Source organism: Maniola jurtina, chromosome 15 (assembly GCF_905333055.1).
Source record: "Maniola jurtina chromosome 15, ilManJurt1.1, whole genome shotgun sequence".
In the NCBI taxonomy this organism is placed as follows: Eukaryota; Metazoa; Arthropoda; class Insecta; order Lepidoptera; family Nymphalidae; genus Maniola; species Maniola jurtina.
In genome coordinates this window covers 13317143-13340848 of record NC_060043.1, presented here as the reverse complement: position 1 = coordinate 13340848, position 23706 = coordinate 13317143, and the positions used below count along the sequence as shown (strand labels likewise).

General features: G+C 38.4%; 2 protein-coding genes across 2 annotated transcripts in view; both read right to left on the bottom strand.

The window, feature by feature from the left end:
• Positions 1-12473, bottom strand: part of LOC123872258 (cationic amino acid transporter 2-like) — a 42121-nt gene extending 29648 nt beyond the window's left edge. The window contains exons 1-13 of the mRNA XM_045916428.1: positions 12157-12473; positions 9640-9888; positions 9347-9475; positions 8615-8770; positions 8057-8161; positions 7656-7793; positions 7159-7307; positions 6446-6543; positions 5431-5570; positions 4462-4564; positions 4096-4247; positions 3444-3610; positions 2440-2548 (exon numbers count right to left, since the gene is read on the bottom strand). Coding sequence (XP_045772384.1) covers positions 2440-2548; positions 3444-3610; positions 4096-4247; positions 4462-4564; positions 5431-5570; positions 6446-6543; positions 7159-7307; positions 7656-7793; positions 8057-8161; positions 8615-8770; positions 9347-9475; positions 9640-9888; positions 12157-12250 — 1789 coding nt within the window. The 5' untranslated portion in view covers positions 12251-12473. The remainder of the gene's footprint in view (positions 1-2439; positions 2549-3443; positions 3611-4095; positions 4248-4461; positions 4565-5430; positions 5571-6445; positions 6544-7158; positions 7308-7655; positions 7794-8056; positions 8162-8614; positions 8771-9346; positions 9476-9639; positions 9889-12156) is intronic.
• Positions 12474-17610: 5137 nt separating this feature from the next.
• LOC123872259 (lipase 1-like) lies at positions 17611-19556 on the bottom strand. The gene is made up of 2 exons (XM_045916429.1): positions 19384-19556; positions 17611-18839 (listed from the first exon to the last, which is right to left on the bottom strand). Exons 1-2 carry the CDS (start codon positions 19406-19408, stop codon positions 17677-17679), a joined length of 1188 nt encoding a protein of 395 aa, XP_045772385.1. The 5' UTR covers positions 19409-19556; the 3' UTR covers positions 17611-17676.
• Between the last annotated feature and the right edge of the window lie 4150 nt (positions 19557-23706).

Genomic DNA, 23706 nt, shown 5'->3' with positions numbered 1-23706 from the left:
GACAGCTTAACTATTTACAGTTTGTAACCTGAATTACTTGACACATTCGTGATAACGAAATACTAATAATAATTATTATTACCAAAAAATTATTACGTTGTTCAAAATTAATTTACAATTAAAAAGTTGTAGAATGTAAGTCAACTCAAGTAAATGACCTATTTCTATTAAATGGCCTCGTTAGTAATTATCAAAGTAATTAGACCATATTTTGGTCTTTATTCAGCAATTCAGTACAATCATAATGAAAACACTTGGTGTTTTAGTACTTGTTGCAGTAACAAATGAATATTTATTTGCGTACCAAATATTTAAAGGAAAAGAGTGTGAAGTGTTCAACGCAAGTGAATCGTTAAATTTTTCGGGGCTAGCAAAAAAATATGGATACCAACTCGAAGAGTATGAAGTCACAACCGAAGACGGGTACATACTGGGTCTGTTCCGGATACCAGGCAAACGAGGGTTGCCAATTCTTCTAATGCATGGATTCCTGGACTCTAGCGATACTTGGCTCTTAAGGGGATACAATTCTCTAGGCATAACCCTAGCACGTCAACACTACGATATATGGTTCGGGAATGTCCGAGGCAATAAATACTCGAGAAAGCACGTCAAACTTAACCCAGATAAAGACGCAGCGTTTTGGGACTTCAGTTTTCAAGAACATGGGTTTTACGACCTTGCAGCTATAATAGACGCGATTTTAAGCCAAACAGGATCTGAAAATCTGAACGCCTTCGGTCATTCTCAGGGTAACACGATTTTTTATGTCCTCGGATCGACTAGACCAGAATACAACGAGAAAATCAATGTTATGACTGCACTCGCGCCTGTATGCTTTATGAATAATATACCACCACCCCTTTCGTTGATCGAGAAAATTTCTCCTGAAATAAATGCATACTTGGAAAAAATTGGTGTAAACGAACTTTTCGGGAACTCGCTGTCCGGTAAAGCAGTAAAAGGGATTTGCAATAACCCAATGTTTGGTTATGCCCTATGTGCGATGAAATTGCTGTTTCCTTTATCAGGGTTTGATATCGAGGAGTTTGCGCCGTCTTTTTTTTATGCCTTATTACAAAATTTTCCTTCAGCAACGTCAAGGAAGAACTCTTATCATTTTGCCCAGTTAACACTACGAGGACGATTTTCGAAATTCGACTACGGTGCTGAGAGAAACTTAATACAATACAGCTCCACAGCTCCTCCAGACTATGATTTAAATAGAGTAACGATGCCAATAGTCTTGCTAGCTGCCAGGAATGACAGGATTTCCGTGCTAGCCGATGTCGACACCTTGAAGGAACGGCTACCCAACGTCGTCAACTATACGATAGTTAAAAGGGAATCGATGAACCACATGGATTATATCTGGGGAGAAAATATGAAGGATTATCTTTTTCCTTATATTTTCGATATATTGGACAAGTACAACTCGATTCCTCAGTTCCAAAGTAAAACAATTAAAAAATGGATTCTCAATAAAATTCAAAAGTTTTTCTAGTTAAATGTAATAGTTTAGAACCAAAACTTTTTTCATTCTAGTGAAGTTATTTCGAGTAACAAACTTTTGTATGGAAATATTAATTAATGATTATTTTATAATATAAATCGGGTCGTCTTGCCGCCAGCTGCATTCAATATTGAAATCGATATGGTGCGATATATCGATATTAGTGAACCATAAAAAAAGCGAATAAAGCAAATCGCCTCTAATTTAAAGCGCCAATTATTTATGCTTTAATGTACTAATTAGTCGGTTTTTAAAGTATGTACTTATTTCAATATCAAAATAGGTTTCAAATAAATAGTTAACTCTTTAATGTTTATTTATTAAAACAATACAGACTTCTATAGTTCGTCGTTCTCCTTTACCTCTTTTTTTTTTAATTAATTGACTAACGCTTGGTTGCAATCAGACCTGCTAGCAAGTAACAATGCGGCCTAAGACGGAGCGTGCTTACTTAGAAGATGCTTATACACTCTGGACTTAAAGGTACCCATTTTAAAATTGGAGGGTAAAACTGATGGCGGAAGGGCCTTCCTTATCCTATCAGTTCGAATTAGAAACGAGGAGACAAATCGCTTCATACATGTCTGTATTTCGACCACATATAGGTGCAAACCTTGGGATGCCTTGCAGTACGATAGGTTAGGTATGCTTATCTTTATGATATTAGTGTTATTCTTCTTCCAGTGCCAACTCCTATAGGAGGTTGGCAATTATTAAGGCTAACTAGATTTTGTTCACCACTGCCCTAAACAGTAACCTTGTCCTCATATTGTAACCACTGGCGAAGGTTCTTAAGCTGGGATGTTCGTCTACGGCCAGGTCTACGTTTTATCTTGCCCTGTATTATAAGCTGTAGCAGGTCATATTTTGACTTGCGCATTATATGGCCCAGATATTAGTGTAGGAAGGTAAAACAAGTTAGGTACCAGCAGCGATCCAGACAGCAAAGCGCAGCCAGGTGAGGTAGTCCAGGTTCAGCATCAGGTACACGTTGATGAGGATGCTGACTCCTGGCAGCCACGGCACCAGCGGCACCTACGTACCATATACCATACCACATATAATATCACATCACACTATCACACTAATAATATTATAAAGGCGAAAGTTTGTATGTGTGTGTGTGTGTGTGTGTGTTTGTTACTCCTTCACGCAAAAACTACTGGACGGATTTAGCTGAAATTTGGAATGGAGATAGATAATATCCTGGATTAGCACATAGGCTACTTTTTATCCCGAAAAATCATAGAGTTCCCATGGGATTTCAAAAAACCTAAATCCACGCGGGCGAAGTCGCGGGCATCGGCTAGTAATGTAATTAGAAATGGGGAGATTCGTAGGAGAACCAGAGTAACCGATATCACTCAATGGGTTGCGAAGCTGACGTGGCAATAGGCCTATCGTTCAAAAAACCGGCCAAGTGCGAGTCAGACTCGCGCACCGAGGGTTCCGTACTCGGGTATTTTTTCCGACATTTTGCACGCTTAATCAAAAACTATTAGGTATGTATCAAAATAAATAAAAATCTGTTTTAGAATGTACTGGTAAAGCTCTTTCATAATGTGATACCCCACTTGGTATAGTTATCTTAGTTTGAAAATTGAAAATACTAGTTATTAGTTCATGAACACATTTTAATGTATTTTTATGATACAACCACAAATTCACGGTTTTCAGATTTTTCCTTAACTTGTGCTATAAGTCCTACCTGCCAAATTTCATGATTCTAGGTCAACGGGAAGTATCCTATAGGTTTTCTTGACAGACGGACAGACAGATAGATGCTGGATTCAGGAGAGGCAAGACCATGGCGTGTGGGAGTCCCTACAAGATATCTACGTCTAGCAGTGGACATCTATCTGTTGATGATGATGATGGCCGGTGTAGACCTAGGCGATGCCTTGCGGTGCCATAGGTAAGGTATACTTACGGAGAAAGCGAGCTTCTTCTCAGAGACGGGTTGCCTGGAGATGGCGCAGAGCGTGGCCACCACCAGAACTGTGCCGATGGCCAATGTGGTGACGGGGCCAGCCTCGCCCGCCAAGATGGCGTCGCCGTGCTGGTTGATGCTGTTCATCATTACCAGGCACCACACTCCTGGATATGAGGATTCAATTGTAAAAAACCTGGCAGTTTTTTGAGTCAATCATTAAAGTGTGTTGTGTTGTTCTTTTTTTTGTGTGACCTTTACATCTAAACATGTATTTACGAAACTGGTGAACTTATTACTTACTTATTACAACTTACAAAAAAATTTAAGAATTAAAAAAATTGTGCATTGTAAGCTTTACATTTTCTGAGAATGCTCCGATGTTAGTGTGCAATGAAGGCTGAGTATGTTTTTGAGGATTCAAGTTGGTTCAAGTGGTCAAGAGGTTTGCATGGTGGTATTTACACTTGCATGGTTGACATGCTTTTCCTGTATGTTTAACAGGGAAGGGGGTAGTGCATACCGCATCTGTACATTGTACGATGCAAAATTGTATTTTTGGCGGATTATAGCGAATTAAGCTTGCTTTTTCTTTGGACTTCCATAAAGTTAAGCGTGCTTCTTTCCAACATTCAGTTTAGGCATAGCTCACCGTACAAAGTGACCAGTACGGCCACCATAGACGAGCTGAGCCTAGTGGGCGCAGTGTGGCCGTCCAAGTTGACCAGCTGTCGCACTACGCCCCGCAACGACAGCTTCAGCGGCTCTGCAGCGCGATGATGCACGGACTGACTGCGCTCATACCTAAAAAGAAAAAAAAACTACTTAAGGTGCTGCCGGTGCATTCTTCATACAAACGTAGGAGGATGATAACTACGTTATTTGATATTGTACGCTCAAAACTAAATATTATATTGATTTGTCCCTTCATTATCTAGGTTTATTGACCTCGACGTCGAGGAGGCATCTCGACGCCTATTTTGATTGAGTGTTCTTTGTCCATCATCATTTTAAATACCTGAGTAGCAGCACGCAGGAGGCGACCATAGAGTAAGCCAGAAGAGTTCCGATGGACATCATGTGGATGAGCTGCTTCAGCTCGAAGATCATTGCCAGAGTACCTGAAACAGACAGTTGACACTAAAACAATTAGTACATACTAAGTTTTCTATTTTTAACCCCCGACCAAAAAAGAGGGGTGTTATAAGTTTGACGTGTGTATCTGTGTATCTGTGTATCTGTGTATCTGTGTATCTGTGTCTGTGTATCTGTGTATCTGTGTATCTGTGTATCTGTGTATCTGTGTATCTGTCTGTGGCATCGTAGCGCCTAAACGAATGAACCGATTTTAATTTAGTTTTTTTTGTTTGAAAGGTGGCTTGATCGAGAGTGTTCTTAGCTATAATCCAAAAAAATTGGTTCAGCCGTTTAAGAGTTATCAGCTCTTTTCTAGTTTTCTTGTAGAAAAGAAGGTTACATAACCGTTAGATTCTTAATATTAAGTCAATTGACAAATGTCAAGCTGTCAAGATGGACGTTGCCTAGATATACATTATTATTTATTTAAAAATGATGTTTTGGAAAATGTTTGGAAAACTCCAAGTTTTTGAAAGTTATCAGCTCTTTTCTAGTTACTGTAACCTTCACTGGTCGGGGGTGATGAAAATTTTTAATTTACACTTGTTTGTAACCTGTCATTTGTTTTGTGGTACAATAAAGTGTATATTTTTTTTATTCATTATAGGCAAGCGCTTGACAACGAGCACACCTGATGGAAAGTGATGATGTGGCCAAAGATGGGATGCATTAACCTAGAAGATTCACTCTTAGTTTACAGATAACCGGGGCATTGGAAGGAAACACAGATCGCGGAAGAGTGTTCCATACCGTAGCCATGCGTATGAGGAATGATGACGCAAAACGTCTCGTGGAATGATGCATAAATAAATAAATAAACTTTCGTATTGATAATATGGTTAAAGATTACCTGTGATGAATCCAGCGACCATGGTGCCCACTAGTGGCGTCTGGTACTTCTCGCTCACTTTGCCCATGAACTGGAACAGAAGCCCATCCGACGACATCGCGTAGATGATTCGCGGCAGAGGAAACACGGCGCCCAGCAAACTGGGGAAACAAACCATTCTTTTACATAAGAAAAACCGACCAAGTGCGAGTCAGACTCGCGCACCGAGGGCTCCGTACTCGGGTATTTTTTCCAACATTTTGCACGATAAATCAAAAACTATAAACGCATAAAAATAAACTAAAATCTGTTTTAGAATGTACAGGTAAAACCCTTTCATACAGTATCCCACTTTGTGGTTATCTTACTTTGAAAATTGAAAATACTAATTATATTTCTTCATGAACACGTTTTAATTATTTTTTGTGATGTAACCACAAATTCTGGTTTTTGGAATTTTCTTCTACTTGAGCTATAAGACCCTACCTACCTGCCAAATTTCATAATTCTAGGTAAACGAGAAGTACCATATAGGTTTTCTTGACAGACACGACAGACGGACAGACGGATAAACAGCACAACGAAGTGATCCTACAAGGGTTCTTTTTTTTCTTTTTGAGGTACGGAACTCTAAAACACTAGTTTTATCAAGCAAAAATCGAGAGGTAGAACACCGCTGGGGCTAGGTACCCGAATCACTCCCATGCATGTTCCGGGAACATAGCGAACAATCGCGGAATATATAAGGGAGAGATTCGGATAGCACTAGCAGTACTCTACCTCAGAACTTCCGCTTGATACAATTTTGTGGGACACCCTGTATAAGTGTTTGTGGCGCTTTCGGAATGTATAACTCGGTCGCGCTAAGTTTGCACCTCGCTGGAATGCGGCGCCTTTCCTACTTCCCCGCTCACCTCCCCGCGGTCGTCATGTCGCGTCAGTACGGTTCGCATACCGTACCTAAACGTCAGTGTGTCGTAATCGACGCGAGGTGCAAACTTAGCTTGACTGAGTAGTACGGTCGGAAGGGACCTACCTCGAGCATAAAGCGCAGATGGCCCCCACGCTGACGGCGTACTTGGCCCACGGCCAGCCCAACTGGTCATACACATACGGGAACGGCGCTTTTTCATCCTAACGAAAGAAGGGCAGAATAGTGTGAGTTAACAATATCATGAATGCCAAATGGGGTCTGTCTAACTGCTAACTCTTCACGGCCCATCGGGAATGGGCATTAGCTATTAGGAGGATAGTACTATCCAACACACCTAGTTTCTCCTTTCAACAAAGGTTGCCCGGTGGAGATTGCTTTGTGTAATAAGGCCACCTTTGCATACAATTGTTTTTAGTTTTTATTTTGTTTGTTTTTCTTGGTTATTTCATGTTTTGTGTGCAATAAAGTTTTCTATCTATCTATTAGGTATTTTATACCGAAACAAAATGTCGTTAGACATCAAGACGTCGCTTAATCTGGTGACTTTGCTAAATTTACAACATGGACAGAGGTAGCGCCCTTTCCAGGCATTTAACCTATACTATGTATTTTATTAAAAGGGATAAAGGTTAAAACACTTTGAAACTGAAATTGCATTTCAGTGAGCTTTATGCCTTAATAATTATAATATTTAGTATAGATAGCTAGCAAGGAATAATCTTGGAAAATAATATCACAATTTGGAACAGAACAGTGATAGTTGGAAATTGATCATAAATCTTCAAGAGAATATAATGGAAGGAGAGAAAACTTACCTGCATATAGTAAGGTATCATCAGGGTGAGCACGGACGATACCCCGCAGTAAGCCAGAAACACAACAAGCAAGGAGGCCACCACGGCAAAAGGAATACTTTTTTGCGGCCTTTTGGCTTCCTCGCCCGCAGTCGCCACGCAGTCAAAACCTAGCAAGAAATAGTACATTACTGTGCAGGCCGGAAATAAAGGTATTTACGGCCGAATATCGAAGGGTTCTTTAGTTTACAATGGAACCCTAAAAACCATCAAATAAATTCTTTGTGAAAATTAAAGTAGCAATTCACAAATTCAGTTGGTTATTATCCATCGATGTATATGGATGGGCCCATCGAAGATAAAAAAAGTCAAGAGAAATTGCAAAAGTCTTTTGACTTTGTCAATGACGATGACGTAAGATTCAAGCGTATTTTTGCGGACGGAATTGTATGGGAAAGGCTAATCCATATACATCGATGTTATTATCTGATTGTTGAGGTCAAACGGAGTATACATACCGATAAACCCATAGAAGCAGACGGCAGCGCCTTTTATAATCCCCGCGAGTCCGTAGGGCGCGAAGCCACCGCTGCCGAAGTTAGTGCCCTTATCCTGAGGGACCTCCGACGCTGGGATCCGCCAGTTCTTAGTATCCGCTGCGAAGAACGGTGAAAACATTGATAAATATACCCGTCACTTGTCGCATTGAAGGAAGGTAGAGGACAATATGGAACACCACACCTAGGAATTTGTGGAGTTTTGGAAAAATATCTTGATAAATGGAACTACCTATAGGTATAACTTTTCTTTTATTAACAGGCAGGCAACAACGCAATTTACAAAATAAAGGTTTTCTCTAGATTAACATCTAGAATATATTGAAGAGTTGGCGTGTAATTTTTTTCAATGATAAACTTACCTTTAAATGATCCAGAAATGATGACGAACAGAACCACACACAAATTGACACCCGTGCAAAAGTTGTTGAACTTAGTAGACTCTTTCACACCGAACGCGAGGGCAACTGCAACAATCATACACATATACATCACTTGGAATTCCTTAATTATCATTGGAAGTCGAAAATATTGAGGTTAAGAGTCCATGGTCAATTTAAAGCGAGCCTGAGGGCATGCTATTGCAAACAAGGTTTATTTTTCGCAAATTAGTTAACATTTTCAACAAAATAAAAACATTTGAAATGGTTATTAAGTAAAGTTTGCCAAAAAGCAAATAGTTTTGCAATTTTGTAATTTCTTATATATTTACACACAAGGTTGCCATCTATTCTCTATCTATTACCCATGTAAATGGGCATAGATAATGGAGACATAAATCAATATAAGTTATAGATCTAGAACAACGAAGAATAGGCGTAATAAGTTTGTATGAAGAAGCGTGTAAGAAGTGTACCCTATTAACTAAGATTGGAAGTTGAAAATCTTGAAGTAAAAAATAATAATTTTTTTTAACATACCAGAGAAGGCCATGACGACGGTAAAAGCGAACAGATCCGGGTATTTGGCGAGGTGCGGCGAATCCATCGGCATCCACTCGTACAGCTTGCTCGATATCGCCTTATCTAGTAACGAGTCTAGATATTCGCTTAGAGCTTTTACTACTGATGCTGCACCTGTCAACACAAGAGTACTACAGGCATAATGCATAACTGAGTAGGTTCCTGCCACTACCGCAGGAGCGGTGTGGGGAAGCGGTGTGTGACGTGACGCGAGAGATTAGTAAACGCACCGCACCGATCTACTACCGCAGAAGCCTCCTCAGTTATGCGCCGTATTTGATAAATTGTGACAGAAGAGCTGGCTCATTTTTGCGCAACGGATCAGCCTGGCTGTCCAGCGCGGAAATGCAGCCAGTATTCTTGGCACCATTCCACGCGGGCATGATTTTTATAGTAATCAAATAAGGCTAGCTTTAAGTTTTTTGTAATATTTCACTAAATAAATTATTAGATTTAAAAAAAAAATTGTGATATAAGGTTGTCATCTTTGTCACAGCTGGATATAGCTCTCTTGTAGACTTCCATATGCCACAATCTTGCAATGCCACCATCCTGCTCAACTGCAACTCGTTTGATATTGCCTGTGCACCTAGTGGAAAGTCATCCAACGCTACGCTTTCCAGTCGAGTAGGTACTATTAGGTAGGTGTTATTTAAGAAAACTACAGACTAGATAAAGAATGTAACTAACCAATGATGTACTCGAGTATGAGGTTCCAGCCAATAATGAAGGCAATAAACTCTCCCACGCACACGTAACTGTACACGTACGCCGAGCCGGCCTTGGGTACGCGAGCGCCGAACTCCGCGTAGCAAAGGCCTGGAAGAACAGTACAATACATTTTATACAAAGAATCAAAAGCTTAACTTGCTTAAAAGAGTCGAATGGCATGGAGTGGCAAGGAGTGATATGGCTATCCTATGTAAATAGTAGCAGACAATGGACCAAAATTCACCTTATACATATTATGTCAATTAACTTACCAGCAAAGACGCTAGCCACAGCAGCCAGTAGAAACGACAACACGACAGCTGGTCCAGCGTAGTTCTTAGCAACATCCCCAGCTAACACATACACGCCCACTCCCAGAGTACTGCCCACACCCAAAGCTGTAAGGTCTAGTGCAGATAGAACCCGGGCTAGCCTGGCTACACCCTCCTCCGCGGCTTTGCGTCGTGATAGCACATCGTATGTGAGCCGCGCGGCATGAGCTGCTCCAGCCTTTATACCGCCTGAAAATAATAAAACAAAGTCAAAGTCAAAATCATTTATATACAAAGTAGGTACAATTGTACCCTTTTTGATGGACGGAATTGTTAAATTTGTACTATCGTACGAATTTAACAATATAAGAATAGAGGTAATAATTAATTACGTTACTCAAAATTAAAGTTACGAGGGTTCCAAACGCGCCCAAGTCTGAGAAGAGCCCATAACAAACTCGCTCAAAATCACTATGCATCACTATCTATATTACCCTCAGTAGGAATGGCATTCTGAACCAGTGGTAAATTATTTTGACGATTCAAAAGCACTTGTGAAAGTTTACTAGTATATATTCTATTATATTATAAATGTGAAAGTGTATGTTTGGTAGTTTACTGGTTTGTTATTCAACCGTGTTGCAACAGAGCAAGCGATTGATCTGATGTTTTACATAGATATAGTTGAAGACCTGGAACTTTAATTAAAAGGAAACTTTCTGGGATAAAACAGAATCCTGGGTTCAATAAAAACTGCCATAACCCTTCCAGGTTAGCCCGCTTCCATCTTAGACTGCATCATCACTTACCACCAGGTGCGATTGCAGTCAAGGGCTAACTTGTATCTGGATAAAATAAAAAAATGTTTTCGTTTTCCACTAAACTTGCTAATTTTGACTTATGTGGTGTTAGAACTTAACTTATGATATTTGGCACTAAAAACAATGAATAGAGCTAAGTATTTTAAATCTAGGAACGATAAATATTTATATTTTTATACCTAAAATCCACCACAACCTAACCATATTGTGCAAACAATACAACTTCACGCTTGACTACATACAACAGTTAACAAATAAGAAATAAACCACAATTGCTTCGATTGAGCACCGCAAACATGAATGCCTGGTCACAAATCATTGTGCCGTTAACAATCAGTAAGGTTACACCAAGTCAATTGCTTGTCCAAATTGTAATTGTTTTGTGGTACCCATCCACAAAATTATTATTAAGTACTTAATTAAATACCTACCAGATGGTCACTGGGCCTAAAAGATAGACCACTTTTAATTCATCTTAATACTTTGAAGATTGAATTTCAATCATTGATGTACAGACTTTCAATTGGGACACTTACTTATATATTTATTAAAGACTAGCTGATGCCCGCAACTTCGCCCGCGTGGATTGGTCAGATCCCCTGCAGCATCAGGATTGAGGAGTTGGACTCCAAACTTTTTATGAAACAATGTCGCAAAGTTCCTCTATCGATTAAAAAAGAAATGACGCAAATCGGTTCAGAAATCTCGGAGATTTCGGTGTACATAGGTAGAAAAACACAACTCCCTTTTTGAAAGTCGGTTAAAAAAGTACCCTATGTTACTCCCTGGTCAATTCTCTACTTGTCTGTGAAAATCCCGTCAAAATCGGTTCAGCCATTCCCAAGATTAGCCTTTTCAAACAGACAGACAGACAGACAGACAGACAAAAATTTTAAAAACGTGTGATTCAGTGTTGGTATTGTTCAAATAACCATATGAGCTTAATATGAGGTAGTTATTTCGAAATTACAGACAGACACTCCAATTTTATTTATTAGTATAGATTGCATGTGATTTCATTCCTGTGGATTCAGGTTTTTATGATCCAGTGGAATCTCATTGATTTTCTTGGATAAAAAGTAGCCTTTACAGGTCTATAGCTATATCCAATAAAAATCCCTTAGATCTGTTGCTGTTTCCACTGTGATGAAGGACAAGCCAACAAACATACTTCACATTCATATAACTATACTATTAGAAAGAGCTACAGTTTCTAAGTTTGTTTACGGGGTAATCTCTGAAACTACTGAACTGATTTTGTAAACTCTTTAACCAAGTAGCAAGCTACATTATAGCTAAAAAGGCTATATATTTATTTTTTAATTACAGATCTCTATGAAACTTGTAATAAGCTACCTGTGTGAAGCCTGGGCTGATCACTAGTAAGTAGGATATGATATTATGAAAGGAGACCTGAATTATCAACACCCAGCCTAGAAAGCTGGACCATTTCCTTTATACATAGTGTAAACCAGGAATATGGCCAGATTTTTGGAAATTCCCACGGAAGCAAAGCAATGGGTTATTGCTAATAATGAAAAGTTGATGCTTAAAGAATAGCATTCTTACTCGTTTTGCTCTTTAGAGTAAGTACGGATTCTTATACTTCACCTTTCATTTAAAATCCTACATAGGCAAGTAGTATATATGCCGGAAAAAAAACAATACTTTTCTATGAAATCCAACAGAAACTTACCATCAGTGTATGCCTGGGTCACCGTGTAAGCCCTAGCGCCACGTCCACGGGAGGTATCGCCATTTATAAACGTATTTTCCTCAGGAAAAGTCATGTTTTCCACGCTTTATATAACCTATACACGTAGGAACACTTGCATATGACTCGTCAGTAGGTACTGACTAAAATACTGCACTTGGTTACTCAAAGCCTAATTAGGAGCCGTCAGTTACCCACAACACGAATTAGGAAAGAAACTCATGTTTCAATTCAACATCTTGCAGAATAATATTGTATTGCGGAAATTATTGATAGGTAACTTTGCAATGGTCTGTGCTACTGCTTTGCAATTTGAAATATTTAATATTTTGACAGTGACAATTGCTACAATTCCGCTGTTATAGAGATGTCGGCAATTAAAATTAAAATAGGTATCGATAATTTAAGGTCATTGCAAACGCAACGTGCATGGAACGGGACGAGAGGATTTCATGATTTCATGAACTACTATTTCCGTAGTGATTACATACTCTTTGCTACTATTGGCACAGAGTACTTTGTAAATATAAGAAAACTATTGGATAACTAGAATGTCCCGTCTGTTTTCATGTAATTCTATCCTATTCGTTATTCCTTTCGGTGACACGCACAGATTAGGTATTAGTGACACGCTTGTTGATCTTCTTGAGGATATTAATTCTATGGATTTTAGTTAGATTTGTTATTTAAATGGTGAACCGAACTTTAGACATGACATTCGTGATTTGACACATAGAGTCACAAGATAAGGTTGAAAACTTAAACCCGACTGCGATCATCTTAATGTCAATAGCATTATCTTAACATCTGTCTCTTGGTATATTTTAATGTTGTAGTACATTTATATTTATGAACTCAGAATTTTCTCTTCTTTCATTTGACACCCCACACTATACAATAGCAGAAAAAAATCCGTCCAGAAGTTTTTGCGTGAAAGAGTACAAACATCTATAAATCCATCCATCCATACATATAAACTTTCACGTTTATATGTATGGATATAAACGTATGGATATATACATTGAAATAAAATAACCGTATTGTTCTCGATAGTCGATACTACATTCGTTCTACATCACTATTACCAGCTAAAGGTATGACGTAAACGTCACTATATTTGCATCATCCGCGGGTCTGCCCGCGAAATTCAAATTTTACTTGGAAAGGGTCCAGTTAAAGAAATTAGTTCTAGTATCGACTATAACTCACAAATTAGTCGATACTAGAACTAATTTCTTGATTTCCACGGCTTCGGCCGTGACTAGTTACCACCCTACGCAAAGCCGTGCCGCCAAGCGATTTAGCGTTCTAGTACTATGTCGTGTAAAAACCAAAGGAGTATGGGTTTAATGAAAACTGCCATACCTCTTCCAGGTTAGCCCACTTCCATCTTAGACTGCATCATCATTTACCACCAGGTGAGATTACATCAAGGGCTAACTTGCATCTAAATAAAATAACATACATAGTTCGAAAAAACGACAGAGCATTGTTGGGGTCCCAAGGTGTTAGAATGGCGACCTCACACCGGCAAGCGCAGTTTCGGAAGACCCCCTAGTGGGGGACAGCCTAGTGGTTGAATGACGACATCAAACGTGTAACAGGAAGCCACTGGATGGCGGCAACGCAAGACCGTAGCGTATGGGAGTCTCTACAAAAGACCTTTTTTTTATAAACAGGAAATGCCGAACGCATACCCCTTTCGTCAGGGGAAACGGAAGGCTTATGTGGGGCTTGGTCCTACCAAAACCTGTGTCCCTCAACGGACTGACGGTTGCCGCGCTCCCCCGAGGTCTTGACCCGCCACCAACTGGCGGGCGGGTCCCATCGCTAGGCTGGCTGCTACCTGATCCATCTCACAAGCGCGCCCGGAAAACGGTGCTACCTCCTGACCTGTAATTTCGGTTGACGCTCATCAACCGCAGGCCGTCAACTCATGGAGGCCGGAGGTCGTCATTTGCCCTCCGTCGGCCTCCTGCGAGAGGGAACCACCATCAAAATTTCCCTCTCACGTTCCGCCGCTTCCTTTGCGGACATCACCTCGTCCCCTAAAAGAGACCTAAACTAGCGGCACGCTATGATGGCCGGTTTGACGTTTGTCCGCTCATGAAGTTCCGTATTAATTGATAACGACTTTGAAGGAAATAATTGTATTACTTTATTGACGATAGTGATGTGCAGAGATTCATAAATTTTATCGAATGTAGTTTTAGGTTTAGGACTCAAAATTTATTTATTAAATTGATTTCTTAAATGTATACAAGTGTAGAAAAATCAGTTTGCACCATTTAATGCTGCAAGACACAATACAGAACCCCCATTTACCACAAAAAAAATGCTAAAATTATTAGAAGAAGCTTGTGAACATGTGACTAAAGGAGACTGGGAAAAGGTTGTGAATAGAACTGTTAAATTAATAAGGGAAGATTATGAAAGAGATGTGAAAATAGATAATATTATAGAAAACGAACATATAATTATTAATGTATGTGATGATAGCAGTGACGACAGTGAAAATAGTAGTATGGACGAATCTGATTAATTATGGCCTTTTGTGGCACCTTTTTTGGTATCTTTTGTATTCATATGTTTCTTGTGTGCATATAAAGTATGTATATTCATTTTCTTTCAAATATTCAGTTCGTTCAAATAAATTAAATAAACATATACATTTTTGTTTTATTAAACCTATTTAATCAGGTACAAAAACAAAACTTAATTGTTTTTTGTTCGAGAATAAATTGACATTCCACATCACTATTGTAATGTGTCAAACCGGCCATCATAGCGTGCCGCTAGTGTAGTAATATGTCCAGTAGTGGAACTATGTATATTATTATTTATTACCTATCTACCTAATAGCCACTATGGGCTATTAAATAACTATGAAACATAATAAATCATTGATTAAATAATATATGTATGCAGTGGAAAAACAGGTCTGGATAAATTAATGATTAATGTATCAGTTTAATTTTGAACCACGTCTGAAGTTTTTGAATTATGACCAATATAAGATCTACGATGGTCAAAAACTTCCTCAATTAATAAACAAGTCAATTAATTCAAAACTTTTGAGGTTAAACAGTTTTAATTTATGGTGGCGTACCCACTCCTAGCACATGCTTTAACTTTAGTTGGAGGGGAGAAGGGAATATTAGATCGTAGCAAAGATTGCATCAAAGGAGAGCTATGATCCTCAAAATTGAGGAAACGCAGGAAGAAAAACAATATGGCTAATTATTTATCGGTGAGAAGCATGCTTAATTTAATTAGAGCCGGTGCAGACCTACGGAGTGGAGTGGAGCCGAGTTTTTTTTTAAACTTGTACAGACCTACTCAGCTTTATGTTTTTTGACAAGCGGTTGAAATTGATATACAGAACAGAGAGGAGATTCTTAGGACGGAAAAAAACCGGTGAAGTGCGAGTCAGACCCGAGGGTTCCGTACTCGGGTATTTTTTCCGAGATTTTGCACGATAAATCAAAACCTATTAGGCAAACAAATAAATAAAACTGTTTTAGAATGTACATGTAAAACTCTTTCATATGTGATGCCCCACTTGGTGTTGTTATCTTACTTTGAAAATTAAAACACATTTTAATTTATTTCTTCTGTGACGTAACCACAAATTCACGGTTTTCAAATTTTTCCTTTACTATCAACCTGCCAAATATCATGATTACAGGTCAACGGGAAGTACCAAAGTAGGGTTTCTTAACAGACACGACAGACGGACAGACGGACAGACAGACAGACAACGAAGTGTTCCTATAAGGATTCCTTTTTTCCTTTTGAGGTACGGAACCCTTCACTACCCATACAATAAAAGCGAAATTGTGTTTATTTGTTGGTTTGCCGCAGCTCGGTCCGAGCAGAGTCCCTTTGAAAAAAGACCCCGATGGGTTCGAAACTACCTACTTGAGCTTATTTCGACTAACCACATAGTACAGCCCGTATCAGCTACCTACTCGTACATTAATTATAAGTAATGGATATCAATCACGATAATTTAATGTTTAAACGCTAAAAAGAGGCTGTTCTTGGCTTCTGATTCACTCTGCCCGTGTGTGTTGCACTTTAAATTGTATTTAGGTAAACGCTTAATTCATCCAAGGGTAAACGATATAGCTAACCTTCAAATCTGTTATGTATAAAATTACAAAGTAAGTCACTTAGAAAATAATATATATCTATATGAGTACACTAAGAGTACAGACCTACTTGTACAAGTCATAACATACCTATAGCTAGTTCACTTTTAACTGACCTCAGAAAAGGTTTTCAATGCGAAGCGTGTTTCCAAGTAAGTAGCGCTATTTATATTTATTTGACTTATCGTCGAAATTATTTATGGGCTCCGTACACATTAGCAAGATTCAATGGTAAAAGTAAAAGTAAAATATTCTTTATTGTACACTAACAAGACATAGTAACATATAAATAACATTATAGATTTATGTACAAAAGGCGGCCTTATCGCTAAAATAGTCCGACCGACCGAGTTACAATGGTCAGAATACATTATAGTTATACAGTAAAGTATTGCAATTTTAAAAACCGGCCAAGTGCGAGTCAGACTCGCGCACTGAGAGTTCCGTACTCGGGTATTTTTCCAACACTTTGCACGATAAATCAAAAACTATCATACATAAAAATAAATAAAAATCTGTTTTAGAGTGTATACGTAAAGCCCTTTCATATGATACCCCACTTGGTATAGTTATCTTACTTTGAAAATTGAAACACGTTTTAATTTTCTTTTAATGATGTAACCACAAATTCGCGGTTTTCAGATTTATTCCTGTACTTGTGCTATAAGACCTACCAACCTGCCAAATTTCATGATTCTACGTCAACGGGAACCCTACAGGTTTCTTGACAGACACGACGGACAGACGGACAGACAGACAGACAACGAAGTGATCCTATAAGGGTTCCGTTTTTCCTTTTGAGGTACGGAATCCTAAAAATCAGTCAAATGCGAGTCGGACTCACACAGGAATAATTTTGTACCCGCGTACAAGAAAATACATTTTTTTTTTTAAATTTTCATGGTGGCAATTTTTAGTAGGTTTTTGTTGTTGCAGCGGCTACAGAAATACACATTCTGTGAAAATTTCAGGTTTCTTCCTAGTATGATTCACGAGATACAGCCCGCTGACAGACGTATCGATACAGAAATGTATGGAAACAACGTCAGTTTGGTTCCTAACTTCGCCTCCCGATTTTCAAAATGATTTCGCGGCATAATCTATAGGTCTTTCGCTTTTTCAGAGACGATTATTATTACAGACTATAAACGTAGAGACGCCTAGCCCTAGCTCAGTCAAAACAGTTTTTGAGGCATTCTAAAAACAGTAACTGCATTACTTTTCGTAATAGTCTTGATTTATAGTCGTGTTAAAAGTAGGACTTGAAATAAAAAGCACTGTCTAGGCGGGAAGGCAAAAACCGTCGAATAGCAGGCGAAGTAAAGGGACACGACATATTTTATTCTTATCACCTATATGTTTCTAAAACTTTAAGAATATCTGGAAAAAGATATTTATGTACATTCCGACCCCAAACAGCATCAATATGATTGAACCTCTTATGATCTACAATTTTATATTCTACTACATTCGGTAATCTACTCCGTAACAGTTTTACATCCTTTAAAGTGGAGATTTGATCGTTTTCACCGGCGAACAACGCAACTTTCATCGTCACTTTACTCAAATCATATACAGGGGGAGTCCTTGCATTGTAAACGTCTATATTTCTGAGACCGTAATCATAATATGTGAAATTTGTATGTATGGCATTTTGTGAAATATGAACTGCATTCTTTTTCGAAGTTCCGGCGGGGTAATGTGCGACAATAGTGGGGAAAAAGTCTGATTCTATTTCGTTCGGATCACTGCCGGCGATGGGAAAGAAGATCCCATAAGCGCAACCGCCATAACTTGACTTACAACCACAGAATGATCTGAATAAATGACCGAGAGCTGTGTCATCACCGAGAAATTCTTCCCGTCCCGCTAATGTATAAATGAATTCCAGCATAGGTGACAAGCGAATCATTAACGACACAACATTTTTCACATTATTCAAAAAACACATAGGCGACAGAGCAATTAGCAAATTCACCTTTTCGTTATATTCTGGTCTTGTTGCGCCGAGAACTAGGAAATTTGTGTTTCCCTGCGAATGACCGATTGCACTTAGGTTTTTTTCTCCAGTTTGTTCTAAAATGAAGTCTATAATCGCTGGAAGGTCGTAAATCCCGTATTCATGGAAACTAAAGTCCCAAAACTCGAGGTCTCCATCAGGATCCAAATAAACATGGCGCCGAGCATATCTGTTGCCTCGAACGTTCCCAATCCATACGTCATAACCTGCTCTAGCGAGGGTAACAGCTAGGGAAGTGTTCCCACGAATGATGAATGTATCCGCCGAGTCGATTGCCCCATGCATTAACAGGACAGGCTTAGTTTTATCTCCTGGAATATGGAACAGTTTAAGGATGTACGAGTCTTGCGTGGTCACGTCATATTCTTGCACTGCATACCCAACTTGGCCGGCTATTTGAGTGAAGTTCAACTTCTTCTTTTCAATCTTAGCTCCGTATAAATGACCGTTGTAGCACTGGGATAAAATGTCACTAATCATACTTAGAAAAACAAGTGTAAATTAAAAATTTATAACACCCCCGACAAGTGAGGGTTACAGTAACTAGAAAAGACCGAAAAGACCTGATAACTTTCAAACGGCTGAACCGATTTTCTAGGACTATTCCGCGCCTACGATCCAAAGTATCTAAGTTTTCCAAAACATCATTTTCAAATAAATAATTATGTATTTAGGCAACGTCCATCTTGACAGCTTGACATTTGTCAATTGACATAATATTATGAACCTAACGGTTATGTAACCTTCTTTTATACAGGAAAACTAGAAAATAGCTGATAACTCTTAAACGGCTGCACCAATTTTTTTGGATTATAGCTAAGAACACTCTCGATCAAGCCACCTTTCAAACAAAAAAAACTAAATTAAAATCGGTTCATTCGTTTAGGCGCTACGATGCCACAGACAGATACACAGATACACAGATACACAGATACACAGATACACAGATACACAGATACACAGACACACAGATACACAGATACACAGATACACACGTCAAACTTATAACACCCCTCTTTTTGGGTCGGGGGTTAATAAGGCCAATTATTCTGTATGCCATATTTGAGATTCTCGTCACATTGAAGTAAAAATATTACATAGATGGTTGCATCACACACGCTTGCCGTTCTCTGCGCAAACGATCATTGAATGGACTGACATACTAATTTACAAGTTTATACGCCGCTATTCATAATAAACCTTGAGTCCAAAACAAGAATAAAGTTAAGCCGATTTTTTACTGTTATCGTATTAAGTAAATCTAGAATATTTCCACTACCTAACTTTCTGACTTTGTACGCGTATTAAATCTAGACAAACTAAAGTTCTTAATATAGGTACCTACTTAGTGTATAATTACAACGGTCCCAAATATTCGAAAATGTACACAATACATGGATAAACTGACTGACTGATATATCTTTTCCGCTCGCTAGTCTAGAAACTTGAGATTTTGTAAGGTTTCCTGTATACCTATTAGTAAATTTTTACACTGGTACCTACCTACTATTACTTAAAGATAACTTTTGCCATTTGAAAAGAGCAATTGCTGAGTTTCTTATTGGCTCTTGTCAGAAGAATCTTTTTCCTAAATCTGAGGTTCAGTCACAGAGACAGCCTAACAGACACTAATCCTACATCTACAAGTACAAGGTATCTACATGATTTAAATTTTTGATTTATTTATGTTGATCTGTTTTATTGGTAAAAATTTTCATTGGCATTCACTGCCATTATCGATGGACACATGGACGTGTTTGTAAAACAAAAAAAAATAGTAGGTATTAATTGATTTTTTTATACTTATTTAAGTTTTTGTTGAAGGACCAGAGTTACCAACATTGCTCAACAGGTTGCGTAGCTGAAGTGGCAATGGGTCAAGGCTCAAGAGTCTCTAAAATGGGATCCCAAGGTGCTTGTATGGCGACCAATTTAGCAACGTTGGCAGACCAACTTTGTTGGCACAATTAGGAGGACAGAAACGACATCGAGACGCAGGCAGGGTTGGAAAAAAAAAACATTTTTGTTTAAAACAGGATTTTTTAATTACCTACTTAAAAATGAAAAACATTTTGAAACGCTTGTTTTAAACATTTTTTAACATATTTTGTCAAACATTTGTTTAACACAATGCTAACCCTGATCGCAAAGAACAGTGAGTCCATGCCGCGGCGGCACAGCAACGCGGCGGGCGTGAGGATTGTGGAAGTCCGACCACTAGATACCTCTGTCCAGCCGTGGACGTCTATTAGTAGATACTTACGACTAGATTATTTATTTATTAATCACTAGCTGATGCCCGCGACTTTGTCCGCGTGGAAATAATGTTTAAAAATCCCTCGATAACCATGGATTTTTATGGGATTAAGTAACCTATGTGTTAATCTAAGTTATAAGTAATCTATCTCCATTCCAAATTACACACAAACACACAAATTCAAATTCAAAATATTTTTATTCAATTAGACTTTTACAAGTACACACACACACATACAAACTTTCGCCTAATAAAATATTAGTATCATGTTGAAAAGTACCCATTACGATTTGAAAACCTATTTTCACACCCATTCATGCAAAAAAGCTACACATTTTTATCGTGATAAAAGGCACGGTCCTCAAAGAAATTTTTATACTTAAATCAATTCTGTGAACTCCGAAGGTGAACCATTTTCAAGCTGGCTAATTTAATAAGTTCCACTTTAAATAGGTAGATATAGATTTTTAGGGTTCACAACCCGAAGATGCCAATCGGTACGAACCCTACCCTAAGCCTCCGCTGTCCGTCCGTCCGTTCGTCCGTTTGCCTGTCTGTCAGCGGGTTGCGGCGGACGGACAGACGGACGGACAGACAGACAAACAGACAGACAGACAACAAAGTGATCCTTTAAGGGTTCCGTTTTTCCTTTTGAGGTACAGAACCCTAAAAACTAAATTATAATCGGTTCATTAGTTTAGGAGCTACGATGCCACAGACAGATACACAGATACACACGTCAAACTTATAACACCCCTCTTTTTGGGTCGGAGGTTAAAAATAAGCATGATTATTGTACGGTACGTTTTACCACGTTTTACTTTACAACTGTGTGGTTTTTTCCCAAAATAATTTCAATAATTCGCATACTAAGTAAATATTTATTAAAGATCGCAGATGTTTCCAAAAATTCGGTACGATACGGAAAAATGGTATCCTTATCCTATCCTTGCTTCAAATTGATATTTCAAATCATTAGAAAACTAATTATACCTAGTGCGTAAAATTCTCTATTTTGGTTTCATTATCTTTGTAGGATACTAGCTATAACTTTTGTGCTTATTAATTGTACTTTGTGCACCATCTCGCGTTCTGGTCACTTAATCCGTACAACAAAGGTTGCCTGTAAGAGATTGCTACAGCAATAAGGCCGCCTTTACACCATTTAGTATCTTCTAATGTTTTCTGTAAGTATATATGTGTTTGTGTGTGCAATAAAGTGTTCTAAATAAATAAAAATAAATAAGTAAGTAATTACTAATTATGTACTACATTGCCGAAACTTCAACGGCGGTTCAACATGAGCACAGGGTCACTGTTTAGGGCAGCGTTGAACAATCTAGTTAGCCTTGGCAATCTCCGGTAAGAGAAAGAATTGATAACCGAATAATCCTAGTGTAGTTTCAGGGATTAACGCATACAGACAAACTCAAAGGTAGGAATTTGTTTAATAACATTTTCCATTTTGTTAACCTTCAACTTTTGTAATAGGTTTAGCATAATAAATATTATTTATTTGTAATTAATAGCCAAACTAAATATAAATAGGTACTTATATCTTTTTGAAGATTGGCCAATCACCATCATAAATTATTATTAAGTTTACAGAATTTATTGCATCCTCACTATAAAAAGTCTTAAAATAGGACCTGCATATCTTTTCAACGAGGAGGATATCGCATAAGAAAACATTTTGCCTTATGCATTGCTGACGTTATAACTTATAATATTAGGTAGAGTAGGTAGGTACTACTCGTTCTTATTAGGGTTCCGTACCTCAAAAGGAAAAACGGAACCCTTATAGAATCACTTTGTTGTCTGTCGTTCCGTCCGTCCGTCCGTCGTCGTGTCTGTCAAGAAAACCTATAGGGTACTTTCTAAATAAATAAAGATAGGTAGGAAAAAAATGTGTAACAGAATAAATAAAACAATAATTGAGTACATAAGTATTATTTATATTTGAAATAAGAGAATTATAAATAATACCTAAACACAAAACACACAAACTGTTACCATTTGTGTCTTATGGCGCCAAAGTGATATTCTGTTCCTCGAGGGCGTTATTTTAAATTCAGAACGAAGCGAAAGATTCTATAAAACCTTTTTGCCTTTATCTACTTTCCATTCCTTAGTCAGACTATTTTAGGTGTTACCTTATTTTGTACAGGGCAGGTAAGCTTCATGCTAGATCCTGTCCTTAGAATCCTCCCTCTCTCGTCTGGCTTTACAAAGATTAGCCAATGTCAAGTTTGTAGTTATTTGTAACAAGTTAGTTAAACTATACAAGTGTGGACCCCGTCTGTGCCGGCGATCGCCGACATACGCACGGCACCCCCTTAGAGCGCTTTCCAGTCAGTTTTAACAAAAAAAAAAAAAAAACACTCCAAAAAGGCAGAGCACGACCGCTAGCTAACACCAACACAGACGAAGTCCGTCTTTAGAATCTTAACTCGTCTCATGGAGTCCACAGGCTACCGTACGGCTAGTGCTTAGTTACGTCAGCCAGCAGCCAGCATTATTATTACTTTACTCCTGGCTATTCAGTGGGGTAACTCAGGCAGCGTTCTGGCCACATTGCCTCCTTGCAGTGCTGCCGTCCTAACAAAGAGTGCAATAAGTCGAGTTTTTGGGCAAATTGACTTAAGACCATATCCGTAATCAGGAAAATGAGCTCTATATTTTCGCCTTAGACGTCTTTTTTGTATCTTCAGTAGTTTCGGTTCTGTTGGTTATCAAAACTGCAATATGTAGGTAATATTACGATTTGTAAGTAGCTAATCATAACCGCGAATATCTCGAAAGTAGTCGAAACCTAGTTATTGCTCTCTTCGTTAGGAGCGCAGAGTGGTTTCGATGATATTTTTGATATGTACTTACTTTAGTTTTCCTAATTACTTAATTGTATTTTCGTATGGCTCGTATGAGCCAGTTAGTTAGTTTTAAGTTAACGTCATTAATTTTATCACCACCTAGATCATTTTTTGACAGTCAGAAAGTGTACAATTAGTACCCAATTTGAATAAATGACTTTGACTTTTTATTTTTGACTAGCTTATCCCCGCGACTTTGTCCGCGTGGACTACACACAAACCCCTATTTTA